The sequence below is a fragment of the Oncorhynchus tshawytscha genome, linkage group LG18, assembly GCF_018296145.1.
Source record: "Oncorhynchus tshawytscha isolate Ot180627B linkage group LG18, Otsh_v2.0, whole genome shotgun sequence".
Classification (NCBI taxonomy): Eukaryota; Metazoa; Chordata; class Actinopteri; order Salmoniformes; family Salmonidae; genus Oncorhynchus; species Oncorhynchus tshawytscha.
Window position 1 is genome coordinate 41,460,374 of NC_056446.1, and position 21,201 is coordinate 41,481,574.

The 21,201-nt window shown below is 45.9% G+C and overlaps 1 protein-coding gene and 1 long non-coding RNA gene across 10 annotated transcripts in view; both read left to right on the forward strand.

Annotated features, from left to right (window-relative positions):
- Positions 1–21,201, forward strand: part of LOC112217967 (sorting nexin-17) — a 68,403-nt gene that overhangs the window by 4,549 nt on the left and 42,653 nt on the right. The window contains exons 2-3 of one of the 2 annotated variants that reach the window (XM_042301094.1): positions 7,182–7,256; positions 13,738–13,855. In XM_042301094.1, coding sequence (XP_042157028.1) covers positions 7,182–7,256; positions 13,738–13,855 — 193 coding nt within the window. Of the gene's footprint in view, positions 1–7,181; positions 7,257–13,737; positions 13,856–19,171; positions 19,343–21,201 lie in introns of those variants that run through there. The other variant, XM_042301095.1, reaches the window with a different exon arrangement.
- Positions 13,862–17,140, forward strand: LOC121840000. 8 transcript variants are annotated; one of them, XR_006079301.1, is made up of 3 exons: positions 13,862–15,420; positions 16,579–16,894; positions 17,065–17,140. It is a non-coding gene; the product is annotated as an uncharacterized LOC121840000 (long non-coding RNA). The 8 variants fall into 8 exon arrangements; XR_006079300.1 differs by having other exon boundaries at positions 15,414–15,451; XR_006079302.1 differs by lacking the exon at positions 13,862–15,420 and adding an exon at positions 15,486–15,519.

A 21,201-nucleotide genomic window follows, 5' to 3' on the forward strand; every position in this document is an offset into this window, starting at 1 on the left:
CTACAACTTGATTGGAGTCCACCTGAGGTAAATTCAATTGATTGGACATGATTTGGAAAGGCACACACCTGTCTATATAAGGTCCCACAGTTGACAATGGATGTCAGAGCAAAAACCAAGCCATTAGGTCGAAGGAATTGTCCGTAGAGCTCAGAGACAGGATTGTTTTGAGGGACAGATTTGGGGAAGGGTACTAAAAAATGTCTGCAGTGTTGAAGGTCCCCAAGAACACAGTGGCCTCCATTATTCTTAAATTGAAGAAGTTTGGAACTACCAAGACTCTTCCTAGAGCTGGCCACCCAGCCAAACTGAGCAATCGGGGGAGAAGGGCCTTGGTCAGGGAGGTAACCATCTCTGCAGCACCCCACCAATGAGGCTTTTATGGTAGAGTGGCCAGACAGAAGCCACTCCTCAGTAAAAGGCACATGACAGCCCGCTTGCAGTTTGCCAAAATGCACCTAAAGGACTCTCAGACCATGAGAAACAAGATTCTCTGGTCTGATGAAACCAAGATTGAACTCTTTGGCCTGAATGCCAAGCGTCACGTCTGGAGGAAACCTGTCACCATCCCTACGGTGAAGCATAGTCGGGGCAGCATCATGCTGTGGGGATGTTTTTCAGCAGCAGGGACTGGAAGACTCGTCAGGATTGAGGGAAAGATGAACAGAGCAAAGTACAGAGAGATCCATGATGAAAACCTGCTCAGGCCCTCAGACTGGGGCAAAGGTTCACCTTCTAACAGGACAACAACGCTAAGCACACAGCCGAGACAACGCAGGTGTGGCTTCGGGACAAGTCTCTGAATGTCCTTCAGTAACCAAGACAGAGCCCGAACTTGAACCTGATCGAACATCCCTGGAGACGCCTGAAAATATCTGTTCAGCGACGCTTCTCATCCTACCAGACAGAACTTGAGAGGATCTGTGAAGAAGAATGGGAGAAACTCCCCAAATACAGGTGTTCCTCGCTTGAAGCGCCAAGAAGACTCTGCTGTAGTCACTGCTAAAGTCGTTCAAAAAAGTACAAGGGTTTGAATACCTTTGTAAATGTGATAGTTTAGTTTTTTTTAACTGAAATATCTAAACATCTTTTCACTTCGTCATTATGGGGTATTGTGTGTAGATTGAGGTGGGGGGGGGAGGACGACGATGTAATCAATTTTTAGAATAAAGCTGTAACGTAGCAAAGTGGAAAAAGTCAAGGGGTCTGAATACTTTCCCGAGTGCACTGTATGTATCTATACTGAGCAAGTGCAGTGTGGGAAGGAGACTGTGTGTGTGTGAACTGTAATTGATAGTGTGTGTATTGTTTAGTTGGTGGCAGATTGAAACGTGTCTTTTAGAAAATGCTTTGATATCTGTTGGGTATACTTACTGTGAGGTTCCAGTATGTTTTATGTAGATAAATGCCTTGCCCCCCCCCCATGTGCCTTCCTTCTTTAGACATATTATATCACATTCCAATGTGAATTACCTAGTAATATCCTTTTTTTTGTTGAGCCAGGATATAGGCTAGTTCAGGAAAACACATTCTGAGAACGACTAGTTTCCATGCTTGTGACCTTGTTCCCGAACAGCATAAAGTGAACTGGGTGTGTTAATGGCCACAATAACCTCGCATGTGTTGAATAACTTTTTGAAGACTGCAATTCCTATGAACCTCTAGTTCTGGACCTGTCTTGGTCTATATTGGCATATTGGTGGGGGTGGGGGGGGTTGCTTAATGTCCAGACCTCAATTTCATACTATTTACACCATTAGAAATAATAACACTACAGGATTTTAACACCCACCATCTCCGACTGTTCTGAAATGATTTCTGTCGTTAGAAACGGGAGAAGAGAAACATTCCTGAAACATTTCTTTGTTGAAAGATAATTTGAACTCTGAGAATTTTAAAGATAGCCAATATGGGTGCAATCAGTTATTTTCCATTTGACTTTAAAAAAAAACTTTTTAAATATTCAATAAATTATAGTACCCAACATCCGACTTGAACGATATCTCTGGTTAACAATGATTTGAGGTATCCACAAATAGTAAAAAACCACCGACAGCCTCCCCCCACCACACCCCATCAACCCCCAATGGCCAGTAAAGAGAATCAGTTCTCTGTTTGACAAGTAGTATGAAGCTGCGGCGTTGCGTATTGTTCATTCATACGATGTAATGTATTCACAGTAAATTTGGTAATAGGTTTCACCCTCCCCTCCCCCCTGTTCAGAGAAAATAGCCATAGAGTGGTGAGGAGGTGAAGTCTACCATATATACAGTGGGGCAAACAAGTATTTAGTCAGCCACCAATTGTGCAAGTTCTCCCACTTAAAAAGTTGAGAGAGGCCTGTAATTTTCAACATAGGTACACTTCAACTATGACAGACAAAATTAGAAAAAATATCCAGAAAATAGCATTGTAGGATTTTTTATGAATTTATTTGCAAATTATGGTGGGAGAACTTGCACAATTGGTGGCTGACTAAATACTTTTTTGCCCCACTGTGTGTGTGTGTGTATATATATATATATTATATATATTATATATTATATATACACACACAGAGATGCTTTCTAATAATTTCATTGAAAAACATAACTGCCATGCAATGGTCTATAATTGTATTATTTTATCAAGGTTATCACAACATTTTTAGTCATTAGTCCAATTTCTGCATCAAATCGTTGGGTTTATGAGAATTGCAGACCTCTCAGAGATCTGCAACCTGTTGGGCTATTCAAGGAGAGTTGGGTTGAAGCAGTAGGTTGCAAAGATAAATGAAAATCTTCATTGTCTAATTTTAGCATGCTATATATAGCAGACGCCTATAGACTTTCAGTCAATGCGCTAATGCTAGTTAGCATTAGCTTGCTAAACCTGCATTTGCAGATGAGGCACACACATCCTATCCGCTAGTTCATCGGACTCTTGTGAAGTAGATTAAAGTGCTCCGTTGCCTAAATCCTGAAGTATCCCTTTTTTGTTAAAGGGAAGATTTTGCATTACATTAAATCAACTCCTGTATCCACATATTTACCAAGTGACCTAGTTCTCCTTGTTATTATACATGTCATGTTTTCTTGGCGGTGTCATAAATGGCATCCTGTCCCCTTTTTTTAATAGTGCACTGCTTTTAACCAAAACCCTATGGGCCTGTGGTCAAACACAGGGCACTACATAGGGAATAGGGTGCCATTTGGGGCACACTTTGTCTTGTCATCCTTCCTGCATGGACATTTTTAGTTCTGCCTACATGTGCATGTTTTTACTATTCTTTTATTCTACAGGATGCTTCTGTGTTTTTAGATTTGGGTAAGTTCCAGTTGACCAACTGTAGCCTGGAGAAAGCAACCACCAGCCTCATTACTGGTTTGTTGTTTCTATACACGACATGTCATCTTGTTGACTGTAACTAGTCATGCTAGTGAGTGAACAGACTGGCAGGTAAACAGACGGAATCTTATGCTAATTCGTTTGCAGGCTACAGTCTAGTTTGCAGGCTACAGTCTAGTTTGCAGGCTACAGTCTAGTTTGCAGGCTACAGTCTAGTTTGCAGGCTACAGTCTAGTTTGCAGGCTATAGTTTATAATTTAGTCTAGTTTACAGTCTATAGTGTCGTTTATAGTTTTGTCTGGTTTACAGTCTGGTCTATAGTTTAGTCTGTAGTTTATAGTTTAGTCTCTATTGTATAGTGTAGTTTATAGTCTACAGTCTATAGTGTAGTTTACAGTGTAGTCTATAGTTCAAAGTGTTAACTGAGCCTTCTTGTCTTTGACTTTCGAACAGGAAACTCCTCCTGCCAATAAGTGTTCTTCCTCTTATCCCTGGCCAACACTGCTCCTCAACACACACTGCTCCTCAACACGCACTGCTCCTCAACACGCACTGCTCCTCAACACGCACTGCTCCTCAACACGCACTGCTCCTCAACACTGTGTGCATCTATAGGGATAATTTCTCATAGGCCTAAATACATTTAATTTGTTTTGACTGACAGTCAGCACCAGAACCATCTTTCATCACCAAGTTAGACAGTCTGGGCCTAGGACCGGCCGCTTTCTGAAGACGGTCTGGGCCTAGGACCGGCCGCTTTCTGAAGACGGTCTGGGCCTAGGACCGGCCGCTTTCTGAAGACGGTCTGGGCCTAGGACTAGCTGCTTGGCAAAATGCATAGAATTGCAGGACATTATCTTCAAAACTGAAACATGTTTTCCAGCCGCCATGTTACCTTTCTAGCTAATAGGCTGTTAGATTACACTTCCTCTTCCAGGTAACTGTGGGAAGGTCAAAATAATGACACTCTGTCAGATCTAAAAAATTAAAGTTGAACTTCTACCTGACATTTTCATTCACCTGATTTGACAATACGTGATTTATTTATTTGTTATATATGCATATGACGGGGGGTCCTTGGGTCTCCAGTTTGCCTAGTCAGGGGTCCTTGGGTCTCCAGTTTGCCTAGTCAGGGGTCCTTGGGTCTCCAGTTTGCCTAGTCAGGGGTCCTTGGGTCTCCAGTTTGCCTAGTCAGGGGTCCCTGGGTCTCCAGTTTGCCTAGTCAGGGGTCCCTGGGTCTCCAGTTTGCCTAGTCAGGGGTCCCTGGGTCTCCAGTTTGCCTAGTCAGGGGTCCCTGGGTCTCCAGTTTGCCTAGTCAGGGGTCCCTGGGTCTCCAGTTTGCCTAGTCAGGGGTCCCTGGGTCTCCAGTTTGCCTAGTCAGGGGTCCCTGGGTCTCCAGTTTGCCTAGTCAGGGGTCCCTGGGTCTCCAGTTTGCCTAGTCAGGGGTCCCTGGGTCTCCAGTTTGCCTAGTCAGGGGTCCCTGGGTCTCCAGTTTGCCTAGTCAGGGGTCCCTGGGTCTCCAGTTTGCCTAGTCAGGGGTCCCTGGGTCTCCAGTTTGCCTAGTCAGGGTCCCTGGGTCTCCAGTTTGCCTAGTCAGGGGTCCCTGGGTCTCCAGTTTGCCTAGTCAGGGGTCCCTGGGTCTCCAGTTTGCCTAGTCAGGGGTCCCTGGGTCTCCAGTTTGCCTAGTCAGGGGTCCCTGGGTCTCCAGTTTGCCTAGTCAGGGGTCCTTGGGTCTCCAGTTTGCCTAGTCAGGGGTCCTTGGGTCTCCAGTTTGCCTAGTCAGGGGTCCTTGGGTCTCCAGTTTGCTTAGTCAGGGTCCCTGGGTCTCCAGTTTGCCTAGTCAGGGTCCCTGGGTCTCCAGTTTGCCTAGTCAGGGTCCCTGGACAGACTTAAGTCACAGAACCAGAAGTCTGTTTTAATTTTATACACAGTTCCGGACTGTGTTGTTGAATTGATGCACTGCCAGAGGCTCTCTGTCTACGACTCTGCATTGCATTTTTATTTATTTTTTTAACATTTATTTCACCTTTTATTTAACCAGGTAGGCCAGTTGAGAACAAGTTCTCATTTACAACTGTGACCTCTGGTCAAGATAAAGCAAAGCAGTTCGAGACATACAACAACACAGAGTTACACATGGAGTAAAACAAACATACAGTCAATAATACAGTAGAAAAAAAGTCTATATACAGTGAGTGCCAATGAGGTGAGATGGGAGGTAAAGGCAATAAATAGACCAGGGTGGTGAAGTAATTACAATATAGCAATTAAACACTGGAATGGTAGATGTGCAGTCGATGAATGTGCAAGTAGAGATACTGGGGTGCAAAGGAGCAAGATAAATAAATAGAGTAGGGGATGAGGTAGTTGTTTGGGCTATTTACAGATGGGCTATGTACAGGCATTCTTGTGATATGTTTTGGCTTAGGAGAGGGCAGGGGGTTGGCTAAGGAGGGGGCAGGGGTTGGCTAAGGAGGGGGCAGGGGTTGGCTAAGGAGGGGCAGGGGTTGGCTAAGGAGAGGGCAGGGGTTGGCTAAGGAGAGGGCAGGGGGTTGGCTAAGGAGAGGGCAGGGGGTTGGCTAAGGAGAGGGCAGGGGGTTGGCTAAGGAGGGGGCAGGGGGTTGGCTAAGGAGGGGGCAGGGGGTTGGCTAAGGAGGGGGCAGGGGGTTGGCTAAGGAGGGGGCAGGGGTTGGCTAAGGAGGGGGCAGGGGTTGGCTAAGGAGGGGGCAGGGGTTGGCTAAGGAGGGGGCAGGGGGTTGGCTAAGGAGGGGGCAGGGGGTTGTCTGGTCCATATTAATGAAGCCTTCCAAAATAACAGTTCGAATTAGCTTCACCTGCCGGTGATTAGACCCTACTTCTGACCTCAATCACATGACGGGCTGTTGTTGATCCCAAACTGTTGCTGTTGCGTAGGAGGAGCCAACGATGGCTCTTGTAAAAAAAACAAAAAAAACAGGGAAGTTGAGCAAACAAGTCCAACTTCTGGCATTGAAACACATTCATCTTTCATTCATAACACTGTGTTATTGGCCACGGCATAATATAAACACTGTCTGTGTGGGTGAAAGATGTAGTTAGTGTGTGTGTGTGTGTGTTCACACTGGTATCCACGATGTAATTGAAAGTGAGAAGTGTTTGTGTTTTAAGCCAAAGCAGCAACACTTCATTAAGCCTAGGTTGTGTCCCAAATGGCACCCCATTTATTAATCTAGTGCACTACTTTTAACCAGACCCCTTTACAGGCCTTAGTTAAAAGTAGTGTCCCCTAAAATAGGGAATAAGGTGCCATTTCGGATGCACGCCTAGTCTCCATGATTTAAAATGAAGTGTAAGAGTCGACGCGCATCACTAGCACCCCCCCCCAGTGTGGAGGAAGTGCTTCTTGATTGAACTTCAAGGCAGTTCAATTGTTGTTGTTTTGATATAAGAAGTGAAACTATAAACAAGTTCTCCCCTCCCTGAATTAGATTTACCTACAGTGTTTGTTTTCCTCCTTCGAACTACAAAGTCGATAAGTCTCTCTCGTGGAGAGGTTCCAAACTCTCAATCACTTACAAATGTATGCTTAGTTTACACCGAAACGTTGCTTCAGAACAGATCATTACTGCCCAGCAAACGTCTCCATAGTGGTGATGTACAATGATTTAAATATAAGGTAATGAAATACCAGAATGCACTACAGTGTGCAAGTAATTGTTCAGACAATGAGTACAACAGCAGTTTTAGTTGTCTTCTTCTGCCAAATCAATCGATCCACAACAGGCTGTACCGTGGCAGACCCCCTTTTTTGTTTAGTCTTTCAGCTCAGTTAGAAGCTATACTCACTACTTTCTCTCCCCACGTGTCTCCTTCAGGCCTACAACATCCATGTGAACGGGGTTCTCCATTGTCGGGTTCGCTACAGTCAGCTCCTGGGACTACACGAACAGGTACCAATAGAATATATTCCTCTGAGTGCTATTCTAGGACCAGATGCCCCTTCAACATGGCATCGTATTGCCTGATGACTCAAACTGAATTATTCTGACCTCTCTAGCCAGGCAAGTCATCTTGTTCATTGTGATCTATAAGACAAAACCGATCTGAGATCAACAATCGTACTCTGAGAGGCTTTGACTGTGTTTACACAGGCAGCCCAATTATGATCTTTCCCTACTAATTCCTCTTTTGACCAATCAGATCAGCTCTTTTGCCAATAATTGGGCTGCCTGTGTAAACACAGCCCATGTGAATGCAGGCCCAAGGCTTCAATTGAAACCAATTAAGGTCAAGGGCTTTTTGGTTGGAGCGTCAATTGAGCTGGACAAAGGGGGGCCCCCGCCTCCATCAAACGTCAGCAATGTTCCGGGCCAGGGGTAACACTGCTACGAACATCACCTCAACGCTGCCCCCTGCCATTTCCTCACCGTGGCCTCACGTCTCTAACTATTACAACTGTCCTGCTTGATGTTCAGCCTTGAACCAGAACTAGAACCAACCTCAAGCCTGGGTGTTCAGGCTAGTTCATGCTAGAATACGTAACCGAGCGGTTAAGAGTTTAAAAAGTGAAAGGCGTTGTCATGGAAGGAATGTTCTTCTTGGCCTTGTTCACTTCCTCCTTTTACCTGTTTGCGAAACCGTGGACTTCCTCTGTAGCATTTTCAGATTGACTGAAGGGAATCAGACAAGTTTGTTAGCCCAGAAATAATGTGTATTAAAAATAAATAAATTGAAAGGTCCGTTTAGGACCTAATAAGGAAGGACTTTGTCTTAGATGTAGGATGCTATGTAGGTTGCTATGTAGGTTGCTATGATAGCTAATGGGTAGTAGTCAACCCTTTTGTTCAGGCTATCGTCCTCTGGTCTCTTCCTTCATCTGACCACTGCTAGTGTAACGGATGTGAAACGGCTAGCTTAGTTAGCGGTGCGCGCTAAATAGCGTTTCAATCGGTGACGTCACTTGCTCTGAGACCTTGAAGTAGTAGTTCCCCTTTGCTCTGCAAGGGCCGCGGCTTTTGTGGAGCGATGGGTAACGATGCTTCGAGGGGTGACTGTTGTTGATGTGTGCAGAGGGTCCCTGGTTCGCGCCCGGGTCGGGGCGAGGGGACGGTCTAAAGTTATACTGTTACACCTATATAGTGGTTCCGGGTCAAACGCAGTGCACTACAGTACTTAGGGATTAAGATGCTGTCAGTTCATAGCCTCAGTATGTTTCCATTCATTTGAAAGCCTCTGTGTGTTTGTTTTCTCGTCCCCCCCCCCAACCCCCTGCTGCCCTGCCGACTGTTTGTTCAATTAGCCAGTTGTCAAGTGTCTCCTGCATTCTGTGAAGGGTCGGGGCGAGGGGACGGTCTAAAGTTATACTGTTACACTACAGTACTTAGGGATTAAGATGCTGTCAGTTCATAGCCGAGGGGACGGTCTGAAGTTATACTGTTACACTACAGTACTTAGGGATTAAGATGCTGTCAGTTCATAGCCGAGGGGACGGTCTGAAGTTATACTGTTACACCTATATAGTGGTTCCGGGTCGGGGCGAGGGGACGGTCTGAAGTTATACTGTTACACCTATATAGTGGTTCCGGGTCGGGCGAGGGGACGGTCTGAAGTTATACTGTTACACCTATATAGTGGTTCCGGGTCAAACGCAGTGCACTACAGTACTTAGGGATTAAGATGCTGTCAGTTCATAGCCGAGGGGACGGTCTGAAGTTATACTGTTACACCTATATAGTGGTTCCGGGTCGGGGCGAGGGGACGGTCTAAAGTTATACTGTTACACCTATATAGTGGTTCCGGGTCGGGGCGAGGGGACGGTCTGAAGTTATACTGTTACACCTATATAGTGGTTCCGGGTCGGGGCGAGGGGACGGTCTGAAGTTATACTGTTACACCTATATAGTGGTTCCGGGTCGGGGCGAGGGGACGGTCTGAAGTTATACTGTTACACTACAGTAGCTGTGACATCTCACCGCTGTATGTAAGACTGCACATTGCGTCAATACACATGATCAAGGAATAAAGGAACAACAGGTTCTCCGTCGTCAAGGCTGTGTTCCGTACACCTCCACACACTCCACAGCTGCCGTTGCTAGGTAACACTGCGTGGGATGGAATACCCACACGGCTTGTTCCCAACGGTACCCTATTCCCTATTTTAGAGTGTGCTACTTTTGACCACTATATAGGGAATAGGGTACCGTTTTTGGAACTAACATCTGACTGTTATGGTAGTCGCGGGTACTACCCCACGGGTAGTACCCGTCGCGCACGGTTCCCTGTATGGCGCACGGTTCCCTGTAACCACGCCAACCTCTGTTTTTTTTAAATTTCTAATTGCGGTGCTACTCCGTGTAATTTACATCTGACAGAATGTGAATGTTAATGCTGCTCTTTGTAAATAATACTCCCCTGGTTACCACCTAATCACCTGGATCCCGTATCTCCTCCATTGGTATGAAAGCACAGCTGACCATCACTTACAAATCAACTACAGTAAAATAATGATGTATTTTCAGCAGTAACAACAGGGTGAGACGTCTCTTTTGAAACCAGGTTTGAACTTGCTGCGGTAAAAATGCCCCCCAGTAAGAGTTGAGCACTTCTTATTGTGCATTTTGTATAGACACTAGTATCATTTCATTAGTCTCATCTGTCAGTAGTCACTCAACGCTACAGTACAAACCCATTCCTCCTGGACACGCCCCTGTCAACACTACAGTACGAACCCATTCCTCCTGGACACGCCCCTGTCAACACTATAGTACAAACCCATTCCTCCTGGACACGTCCCTGTCAACACTACAGTACGAACCCATTCCTCCTGGACACGCCCCTGTCAACACTACAGTACGAACCCATTCCTCCTGGACACGTCCCTGTCAACACTACAGTACGAACCCATTCCTCCTGGACACGCCCTGTCAACACTACAGTACGAACCCATTCCTCCTGGACACGCCCTGTCAACACTACAGTACGAACCCATTCCTCCTGGACACGTCCCTGTCAACACTACAGTACGAACCCATTCCTCCTGGACACGTCCCTGTCAACACTACAGTACGAACCCATTCCTCCTGGACACGTCCCTGTCAACACTACAGTACGAACCCATTCCTCCTGGACACGTCCCTGTCAACACTACAGTACGAACCCATTCCTCCTGGACACGCCCCTGTCAACACTACAGTACGAACCCATTCCTCCTGGACACGTCCCTGTCAACACTATAGTACGAACCCATTCCTCCTGGACACGCCCCTGTCAACACTACAGTACGAACCCATTCCTCCTGGACACGCCCCTGTCAACACTACAGTACGAACCCATTCCTCCTGGACACGTCCCTGTCAACACTATAGTACGAACCCATTCCTCCTGGACACGCCCCTGTCAACACTACAGTACGAACCCATTCCTCCTGGACACGCCCCTGTCAACACTACAGTACGAACCCATTGCTCCTGGACACGCCCCTGTCAACACTACAGTACGAACCCATTCCTCCTGGACACGCCCCTGTCAACACTACAGTACGAACCCATTCCTCCTGGACACGCCCCTGTCAACACTACAGTACGAACCCATTCCTCCTGGACACGCCCCTGTCAACACTACAGTACGAACCCATTCCTCCTGGACACGCCCCTGTCAACACTACAGTCGAACCCATTCCTCCTGGACACGTCCATGTCAACACTACAGTACAAACCCATTCCTCCTGGACACGCCCCTGTCAACACTACAGTACGAACCCATTCCTCCTGGACACGTCCCTGTCAACACTACAGTACAAACCCATTCCTCCTGGACACGTCCCTGTCAACACTACAGTACAAACCCATTCCTCCTGGACACGTCCATGTCAACACTACAGTACAACCCATTCCTCCTGGACACGTCCATGTCAACACTACAGTACGAACCCATTCCTCCTGGACACGCCCCTGTCAACACTACAGTACGAACCCATTCCTCCTGGACACGCCCCTGTCAACACTACAGTACGAACCCATTCCTCCTGGACACGTCCCTGTCAACACTACAGTACGAACCCATTCCTCCTGGATGTTCTTCCTGGTGATGGTGATGGAAGGGGATGTTAAATGGGGGTGGGAGTGTTATTCCTAGTGACATCCGTGGTGTGGAGAGGCCCGTGGGAGTTTGTTTTAGAAGGACCCATTCATCTGATCTGTCAGAAGATGTGTCCAAAATGGCCCCCTATTCCCGATGGGGACCCTGGTCAAAAGTAGTGCCCTATATAGGGGATAGGGTGCCCTTTTCAGACGGTCTGTGTATAGATTTACAAGACTGATCTGTATGCATGAGAAAGAGGTAGGGCAGCATATCAGTGAAATGCACCTTGAAGTCAGGGACGGACTCGGACAATAATTCAGCCCTGGCATTTTATCCACACCAACCCACAGCACTGCGCGCGTTGCCAACTTCACCTCTATTTATTCTTTCCTGCAATAAATTTGGCACATTTTCAAAAGACCTGTTTTTGACTTAGTCATTATGGGGTATTGTGTGGGGATGGCTGAAACAAATCAAATTTAATAAATGTTTAATTCAGACTGTAACACAACAAAATGTGGAATAAGTCAAGGGGTATGAATACTTTCTGAAGGCCCTAATTAAAATCATTGGCTAAACGAACTCTAAATATATTATCCACTGTTGCCACATATTCATCCAACAGAGACCCTCCCCTCTTCAACAGGGGCAAGTCGACAAACCTTCCTAAGCTGTTTTTCCCGCAATTGCATTTTTGAAATGTTATACAATAATTAGAGATTGCTTTAAAAAAATTGTTGCCGTTATTGCCGCCGGCCATGTCACCCTTTTCCTACATTTTTTAAAATATTTTTTACACAGAAAATATATTAGTTTGATGTTGACAATCAGCCCACCCCCCAAAAAACATTGTCCAGCCCATCTGGCATTTGCCAGAATTGCCAGATGGCCAATCCGCCCCTGCTTGCAGTTGCTACAGATGCACACTACACCAGTGCCTTTTAGCCCATAGCTTTATTCAGATCTGAATTAGAACTTCGTTTGATGTCTGTTGATACTCAGGGTGCCAGGCAAAGCATATCGTTTCAAAGCCAGAGACCTTCTGATGATAAAGTCCCTGATTTCAATAACAACGAGTGAGTAATGAGCTAAGGGAACTTAGTATGGCTAGACCGTATTAAGCCAGATATATGTGCTGCCTGCATATGTTTTACATGGGAACTACCCACCTCTCCACCAGACTGTCTGGCCTTGAAATAAACCTGTGATTCATCCTCAAACTGCACGCAAGACCTTCAGATGAGTTAGACCAGGTTATCCGACCACCTTCAGATGAGTTAGACCAGGTTATCCAACGACCTTCAGATGAGTTAGACCAGGTTATCCAACGACCTTCAGATGAGTTAGACCAGGTTATCCGACCACCTTCAGATGAGTTAGACCAGGTTATCCAACGACCTTCAGATGAGTTAGACCAGGTTATCCGACCACCTTCGGATGAGTTTAGACAGGTTATCCAACGACCTTCAGATGAGTAAGACCAGGTTATCCGACCACCTTCAGATGAGTTAGACCAGGTTATCCGACCACCTTCAGATGAGTTTAGACCAGGTTATCCGACCACCTTCAGATGAGTTAGACCAGGTTATCCGACCACCTTCAGATGAGTTAGACCAGGTTATCCGACCACCTTCAGATGAGTTAGACCAGGTTATCCGACCACCTTCAGATGAGTTTAGACCAGGTTATCCAACGACCTTCAGATGAGTTAGACCAGGTTATCCAACGACCTTCAGATGAGTAAGACCAGGTTATCCAATGACCTTCGGATGAGTTTAGACCAGGTTATCCGACGACCTTCAGATGAGTTAGACCAGGTTATCCGACCACCTTCAGATGAGTTAGACCAGGTTATCCGACGACCTTCAGATGAGTTAGACCAGGTTATCCGACGACCTTCAGATGAGTAAGACCAGGTTATCCGACCACCTTCAGATGAGTTTAGACCAGGTTATCCGACCACCTTCAGATGAGTTAGACCAGATTATCCAACGACCTTCGGATGAGTTTAGACCAGGTTATCCAATGACCTTCGGATGAGTTAGACCAGGTTATCCAACGACATTCAGATGAGTTAGGCTAGAAAACCTTGTCGACCTTCAGTCTGGGGAAACCACTGTATATCCATGTATTCTGGCCTAACTTCGGTTCCTCTCAACCCATTACTTTTATTAACAAGACTGAAGAATAAAATATTCAGAATGTAACTTTTAAGTAGTCAACTATTTTAAGATATGATCTGTAATCAGAGGTTCCTCAAAACATTGGTAATGCTCAATATTTTTTCTGACAAGTCCTTTCTTTCCTATAGAGTTCACTGTCTGAAGCCAGTCTTTTTTCCCCCCCTCCCAGATAAAGAAGGAGCATGGCAACAACTTGGTACCTGCTTTCCCCCCAAAGAAGATCTTCACTCTGACACCGAATGATGTGGAGCAGAGACGTGAACAGTTGGAAAAATACATGCAAGCTGGTGAGGGAGGAGGTTTCAGTTCTGGGATCTGTATTTCAGGGGTTGGGGTCCATTCGATTTCTTTTTAATTACCTCTATTCAGAAGCAGAATTGAAATTCTAATTCAAGTATTGTTGAGAGAAAAGTTAGCTATTTTCAAAGAGGGTTTTATATTATTGAATTCAAAGTCACGAATTCATCTCTACTAAATTAAACTAGAAGTGACCTCAGACTTTCCCATGGGGAGGAGGATATAGTGGAACAGACAGTAGCTGACTCAATAAAAGGGCAGTATAGTAGAATAGACAGTAGCTGACTCAATAAAAGGGAAGTATAGTAGAACAGACAGTAGCTGACTCAATAAAAGGGCAGTATAGTAGAACAGACAGTATCTGACTCAATAAAAGGGCAGTATAGTAGAATAGACAGTAGCTGACTCAATAAAAGGGCAGTATAGTGGAACAGACAGTAGCTGACTCAATAAAAGGGCAGTATAGTGGAACAGACAGTAGCTGACTCAAAGTCAATAAAACGGCAGTATAGTGGAACAGACAGTAGCCGATTCATGATCTCCTGTTGGAACATTTCCTCATAGCAACCAGAATGACCAATCCATGTATCAGAATACCTAGTTAGTCGCTGACTGTCTGCTTTTAGCCTGGTGTGGTTTTAGTGTGGGTAGCAGCTTACTTTACAGGCTTTTGACTCAAGGTAATACTGATCTGAGAACACCGTAAGTACAGGCTGAAACTGGTCTGTCTGTTGGCCACACTATAGCTCTAGGTGTCTGAACTAGTGTTATACTTTTCTGAGCAGACCCTAATAAGCACTTACTTGGGGCCAATGCCTCTTGGCTGTCCTCTTCCCCCCCGACAGACCTAAAAATCAGACCAACTCACTGTTCCAATAGATTCCTATCCCAGATAGATCCTCAGAACCAATGGGAAAGTTGTATTATGTTAGGTGCAATATGTACCCCAAAGAAACTTGCCAGGGTTGAGTGGACAGTTAAAACTAATGGTCAGTTTCACCCCTCAGTGTGGGTCCTTGTCAGGAAGATGTAAAATTTTATTTTTCTGCTCGTTCCTCCTCAGTTAAAGGTGCAAGGGTTAGGTTATGTTGCCCCGTCCATCCTGACCTCAACCTCCGCTTTGTCCTAACGCTTCTCCAAGCAGGTCAAGGGTGAACTGTGGCACGCACACACACACACACACACACAGATAAGAGATGCGTGGAACTGAACTGGCAGCAACAGTGCCCAGTATACCTCTTTGAGTACTGGCCGTTACCTCAGAATAAACCTAAGCCTTGTTGGGGCATATTTTCTCATAGTCTGGGAGCACACACACACACACACACACACACACACACACTTCCTGGCTCACCGACCACTTCCTGGGTGGGGATAAGGGTTATGGAAAGTAGGATTTTGAATGTTGGTCCCCAAAATGTCCTCAAGTATACTAAGAGAGTATGCGTGACGCATCTGTGGGGTCGGCCGGCTCTGATAGCCCCGTTCAAACACACTACAGGCAGGTTGCTACAGACTGATGAGGTCCACATATATATACCCTACTACTGATGAGGTCCACATAGATATACACTACTACTGATGAGGTCCACATAGATATACCCTACTACTACTACTGATGAGGTCCACATAGATATACCCTACTACTGATGAGGTCTACATAGATATACCCTACTACTGATGAGGTCCACGTAGATATACCCTACTACTGATGAGGTCCACGTAGATATACCCTACTACTGATGAGGTCCACGTAGATATACCCTACTACTGATGAGGTCCACGTAGATATACCCTACTACTGATGAGGTCCACGTAGATATACCCTACTACTGATGAGGTCCACGTAGATATACCCTACTACTGATGAGGTCCACGTAGATATACCCTACTACTGATGAGGTCCACGTAGATATACCCTACTACTGATGAGGTCCACGTAGATATACCCTACTACTGATGAGGTCCACGTATATATACCCTACTACTGATGAGGTCCACATAGATATAGCCTACTGCTACTACAGATGAGGACCACATAGATATACGCTACTACAGATTAGGGCCATATACCCTACTACTACTACTGATGAGGTCCACATAGATATACCCTACTACTGATGAGGTCTACATAGATATACCCTACTACTGATGAGGTCCACGTAGATATACCCTACCACTGATGAGGTCCACGTAGATATACCCTACTACTGATGAGGTCCACGTAGATATACCCTACTACTGATGAGGTCCACGTAGATATACCCTACTACTGATGAGGTCCACGTAGATATACACTACTACTGATGAGGTCCACGTAGATATACACTACTACTGATGAGGTCCACGTAGATATACCCTACTACTGATGAGGTCCACGTAGATATACCCTACTACTGATGAGGTCCACGTAGATATACACTACTACTGATGAGGTCCACGTAGATATACCCTACTACTGATGAGGTCCACATAGATATAGCCTACTGCTACTACAGATGAGGACCACATAGATATACGCTACTACAGATGAGGGCCACATAGATATACACTACTACTGATGAGGTCCACGTAGATATACCCTACTACTGATGAGGTCCACGTAGATATACCCTACTACTGATGAGGTCCACGTAGATATACACTACTACTGATGAGGTCCACGTAGATATACCCTACTACTGATGAGGTCCACGTAGATATGACTGATGAGGTCCACGTAGATATACCCTACTACTGATGAGGTCCACGTAGATATACCCTACTACTGATGAGGTCCACGTAGATATACCCTACTACTGATGAGGTCCACGTAGATATACCCTACTACTGATGAGGTCCACGTAGATATACCCTACTACTGATGAGGTCCACGTAGATATACCCTACTACTGATGAGGTCCACATAGATATAGCCTACTGCTACTACAGATGAGGACCACATAGATATACGCTACTACAGATGAGGGCCACATAGATATACCCTACTACTGATGAGGTCCACGTAGATATACACTACTACTGATGAGGTCCACGTTATACCCTACTACTGATGAGGTCCACGAGATATACCCTACTACTGATGAGGTCCACGTAGATATACCTACTACTGATGAGGTCCACGTAGATATGACTACTGATGAGGTCCACGTAGATATACCCTACTACTGATGAGGTCCACTACACTACTACTGATGAGGTCCACGTAGATATACACTACTACTGATGAGGTCCACGTAGATATACACTACTACTGATGAGGTCCACGTAGATATACACTACTACTGATGAGGTCACGAGATATACACTACTACTGATGAGGTCCACGTAGATATACACTACTACTGATGAGGTCCACGTAGATATACTACTACTGAGAGGTCCACGTGATATACACTACTACTGATGAGGTCCACGTAGATATACACTACTACTGATGAGGTCCACGTAGATATACCCTACTACTGATGAGGTCCACGTAGATATACACTACTACTGATGAGGTCCACGTAGATATACACTACTACTGATGAGGTCCACGTAGATATACACTACTACTGATGAGGTCCACGTAGATATACACTACTACTGATGAGGTCCACGTAGATATACACTACTACTGATGAGGTCCACGTAGATATACACTACTACTGATGAGGTCCACGTAGATATACCCTACTACTGATGAGGTCCACGTAGATATACCCTACTACTGATGAGGTAGTATGATGATGGCCCCGTTCAAACACACTACAGGCAGGTGCTACAGATTGAGGTCCACGCCGATATAGCCTACTACTACTACAGATGAGGGCCACATAGAACTACTACTACTTCTACTACTACAGATGAGGGCCACATAGAACTACTACTACTTCTACTACTACAGATGAGGGCCACATAGAACTACTACTACTTCTACTACTACAGATTGATGAGGTCCATGTAGAACTACAACTACTACTGATGAGGTCCACGTAGATATACCCTATTACTACTACTACAGATTGAGGTCCATGTAGAACTACTACTACTACTGATGAGGTCCACGCCGATACCTACTGCCTCTACAGATGAGGGCCACATAGAACTACTACTACTACAGATTGAGGTCCACGCCGATATAGCCTACTGCTACTACAGATGAGGGCCACATAGAACTACTACTACTACTACTACTACAGATGAGGGCCACATATAACTACTACTACTACTACAGATGAGGGCCACATAGAACTACTACTACTTCTACTACTACAGATTGATGAGGTCCATGTAGAACTACTACTACAGATTGAGGTCCACGTAGATATATCCTACTACTACTACAGATGAGGGCCACATAGAACTACTACTACTTCTACTACTAGATTGATTAGGTCCATGTAGAACTACTACTACTACAGATGAGGTCCACGTAGATATACCCTACTACAGATGAGGTCCACGTAGATATACCCTACTACTGATGAGGTGCACGTAGATATACCCTACTACTGATGAGGTCCACGTGTATATATACCCTAATACTACAGATTGATGAGGTCCACGTAGATATACCCTACTACTGATGAGGTCCACGTAGATATACCCTAATACTACAGATTGATGAGGTCCACGTAGATATACCCTACTACTGATGAGGTCCACGTAGATACACACTACTACTACAGATTGATGAGGTCCACGTAGATATACACTACTACTACTACAGATTGATGAGGTCCAGATCTAAAAGTGATCTTGCCTTTTACATTTGAGTAATTTAGCAGTCTCTCTTATCCAAAGGGACCTAGTTAGTGCTTTCATCTTAAAGGGAATACTGCAGGTTTAGGTTTCTGTTAAACATTCTGATTGGGTTCATCCTTCCAACTAAAAGAGTTGTGGAATATATATTGTGCAACGTTTTACGATAGCTAGGTGAGACGACACACATCACAGTCGTAAGTAGCTAAGAGAAACGACCACAGCACAGTCGTAAGTAGCTAAGAGAAACGACCACAGCACAGTTGTAAGTAGCTAAGAGAAACGACCACAGCACAGTCGTAAGACATATCTATAAGATTATCTTTGAGGTTGGGTTGCAGACATTTTCGGAAGATGGGCAGGGACTCTTAGCATCAGGGGGCAGCTGTTTCCTCCATTGGGGTGACCGGATAGGGAAGAGCTTTGACTGGGCTGAGCAGAAGCTGACCTCCTGTAGGGGTGGAATGGCCAAGAGACCAGAGGTGGGTTGGGATGTTGGGTTTGAGCATAGCCTGAAGGTAGGGAGGGGCGGTTCCTCTTGCTATTCCATGGTCTTTCAGAGGATGCGAGCTTTGACTGAAGCCAGTGGAGTGTACGGAGGAGCAGGGTGACATGGGAGAACTTGAGAAAGTTGAACACCTGACGGGCTGCAGCCTTCTGGATAAGTTGCAGTAGTCCAGATGGGATATGACGAGTACCCGGATTAGGACCTGCACCGCTTCCTGTGTGAGGTAAGGTCGTACTCTACAGATGTCGTAGAGCATGAAACCACAGGAGTGATTCCCTACTATGATGTTTGCAGAGAACGACAGGGTGGTCCAGGGTCACGCTAAGGTTCTTTGCACCCTGGGAGGGGGACACCGAACTCTGATGGAGAGGTCGAGCGGACAGGTCTTCCTGGCAGCTCTATCTTGTTGAGCTTGAGGTGGTGGGCCAACATCCAAGCTGAGATATCTGTCAAGTACGCAGAGATGCGTGTCGCCACCTGGTTATCAGAAGCGGGGAATGTGAAAAGTAGTTGTCATCCACATAGCAATGGTAGCAGAGACCATGTGAGGATATAGTATAGCTGAGTGACTTTGTGTAAAGAGAGGAGGGCCTAGAACCGAGCCCGGGGGGACACCAGTAGTGAGAGCACATGGTATAGACACATATCCTCTCCACACCACCTGGTAGGAGTGACCTGCCAGGTTGGATGCATTCTGGGAGTGTGCAATTGCCTGAGGCGCCCAGACCTGAGAGGGCGGAAAGGAGGATATGATGGATCATGGTGTTGAAGGCAGCGGAGCGATCTAGGAGGATGAGGAGTCAGCCTCCGTGGCGTAGTGAAGAGCCGTCTCTGAGTGGCCCCCCGTCTTGAAGCCTGACTGGTTAGGGTCAAAGAGATAATTCGGAGAGAAATAACAAGAGATTTGGTAAGAGGGAGCACGCTCAAGTGTTTTAGAAAGAAGGGGTACCAGATGTTTTTGACGTCGGAGGGGTCGAGTCTTGGTTTCTTGAGGAGGGGAGCGACTCCGGCCACCTTGAAGTGAGGGGGGCTGCAGCAAGTGGTCAGGGTAGAGTTGATGAGGAATGGGAGTAGGTCTCCAGAGAAAGTCTAGAGAAGGGAAGAAGGGATGGGGTCGAGTGGGCAGATTGTCCGGTGGCTGGACATCATTAGTCGCAGGATTTCATCTGGAGAGCGAGGATAAAAAGAGGACAAGGAAAGTTTCCTGTGAGTGGACACAGTTGGCTGAGTGAATGATGTCGTTAACCTTTTTTTCAAAGTGGTTGACAAAGTCATCTGCAGAAAGGGAGGGAGGGGGTGGAGGATTAAGGACGGGAGAAGGTGAAAAAGTTTCCCAGGGTTGGAGGCAGAGGCTTGGAATTTAGAGTGATAGGAAGGGGCTTCAGCAGCAGATACAGAGGAAGAAAATGTAGCAAGGAGAGAGTGGAAGGATGTTAGAACCTCTGTTCTGTGATCACTCAGTGAGTCACTCAGCCAAAGAGCAGGAGGGGAGGGAGGAGGGTAGGGTTGACGAGGCAGACAGGAGTTAGAAGGATTTAGAGGAAGGATGTGATGACGGAATAGAAGAGGAGAGCAGTTGGGGAAAGCGAGCGAAGATTACGACGGTGCATGACCATCTGGGTAGGGGCTGAGTGGGTAATGTTGGAAGAGCGAGAAAAAGAAAGTAGTGATCAGAGACCTGGAGGGGGGTTGCAGTGAGATCAGTCGGCGAATATGCTTGACCTAAAGATGAGGTCAAGCATATTGCCTGCCTTGTGAGTGGGAGGGGGACTGGGAAAAGGGTGAGGTCAAAAGAGGCAAGCCGGGGAAAGAAAGAGGTGGAAAGAAATGAGTCGAAGTATGGAAGTTGAAGTCACCCAGTACGATGAGTGGTGAGATATTGTCATCTTATCAAGGTGTCATTGAGGAACTTTCCTAGAACACCTAGTGGTGCATCCTCGTATGATGATGCAAAATATGCATCATTTGATTTCATACAGGGGTGATTTCTGTATTTTGAAAGTTACATATCTTGAAACCCTGATTTGCTGACGGTCCCAACATTTTTTGCTTATGTCAACAATGGACTAATGAAATCAAATA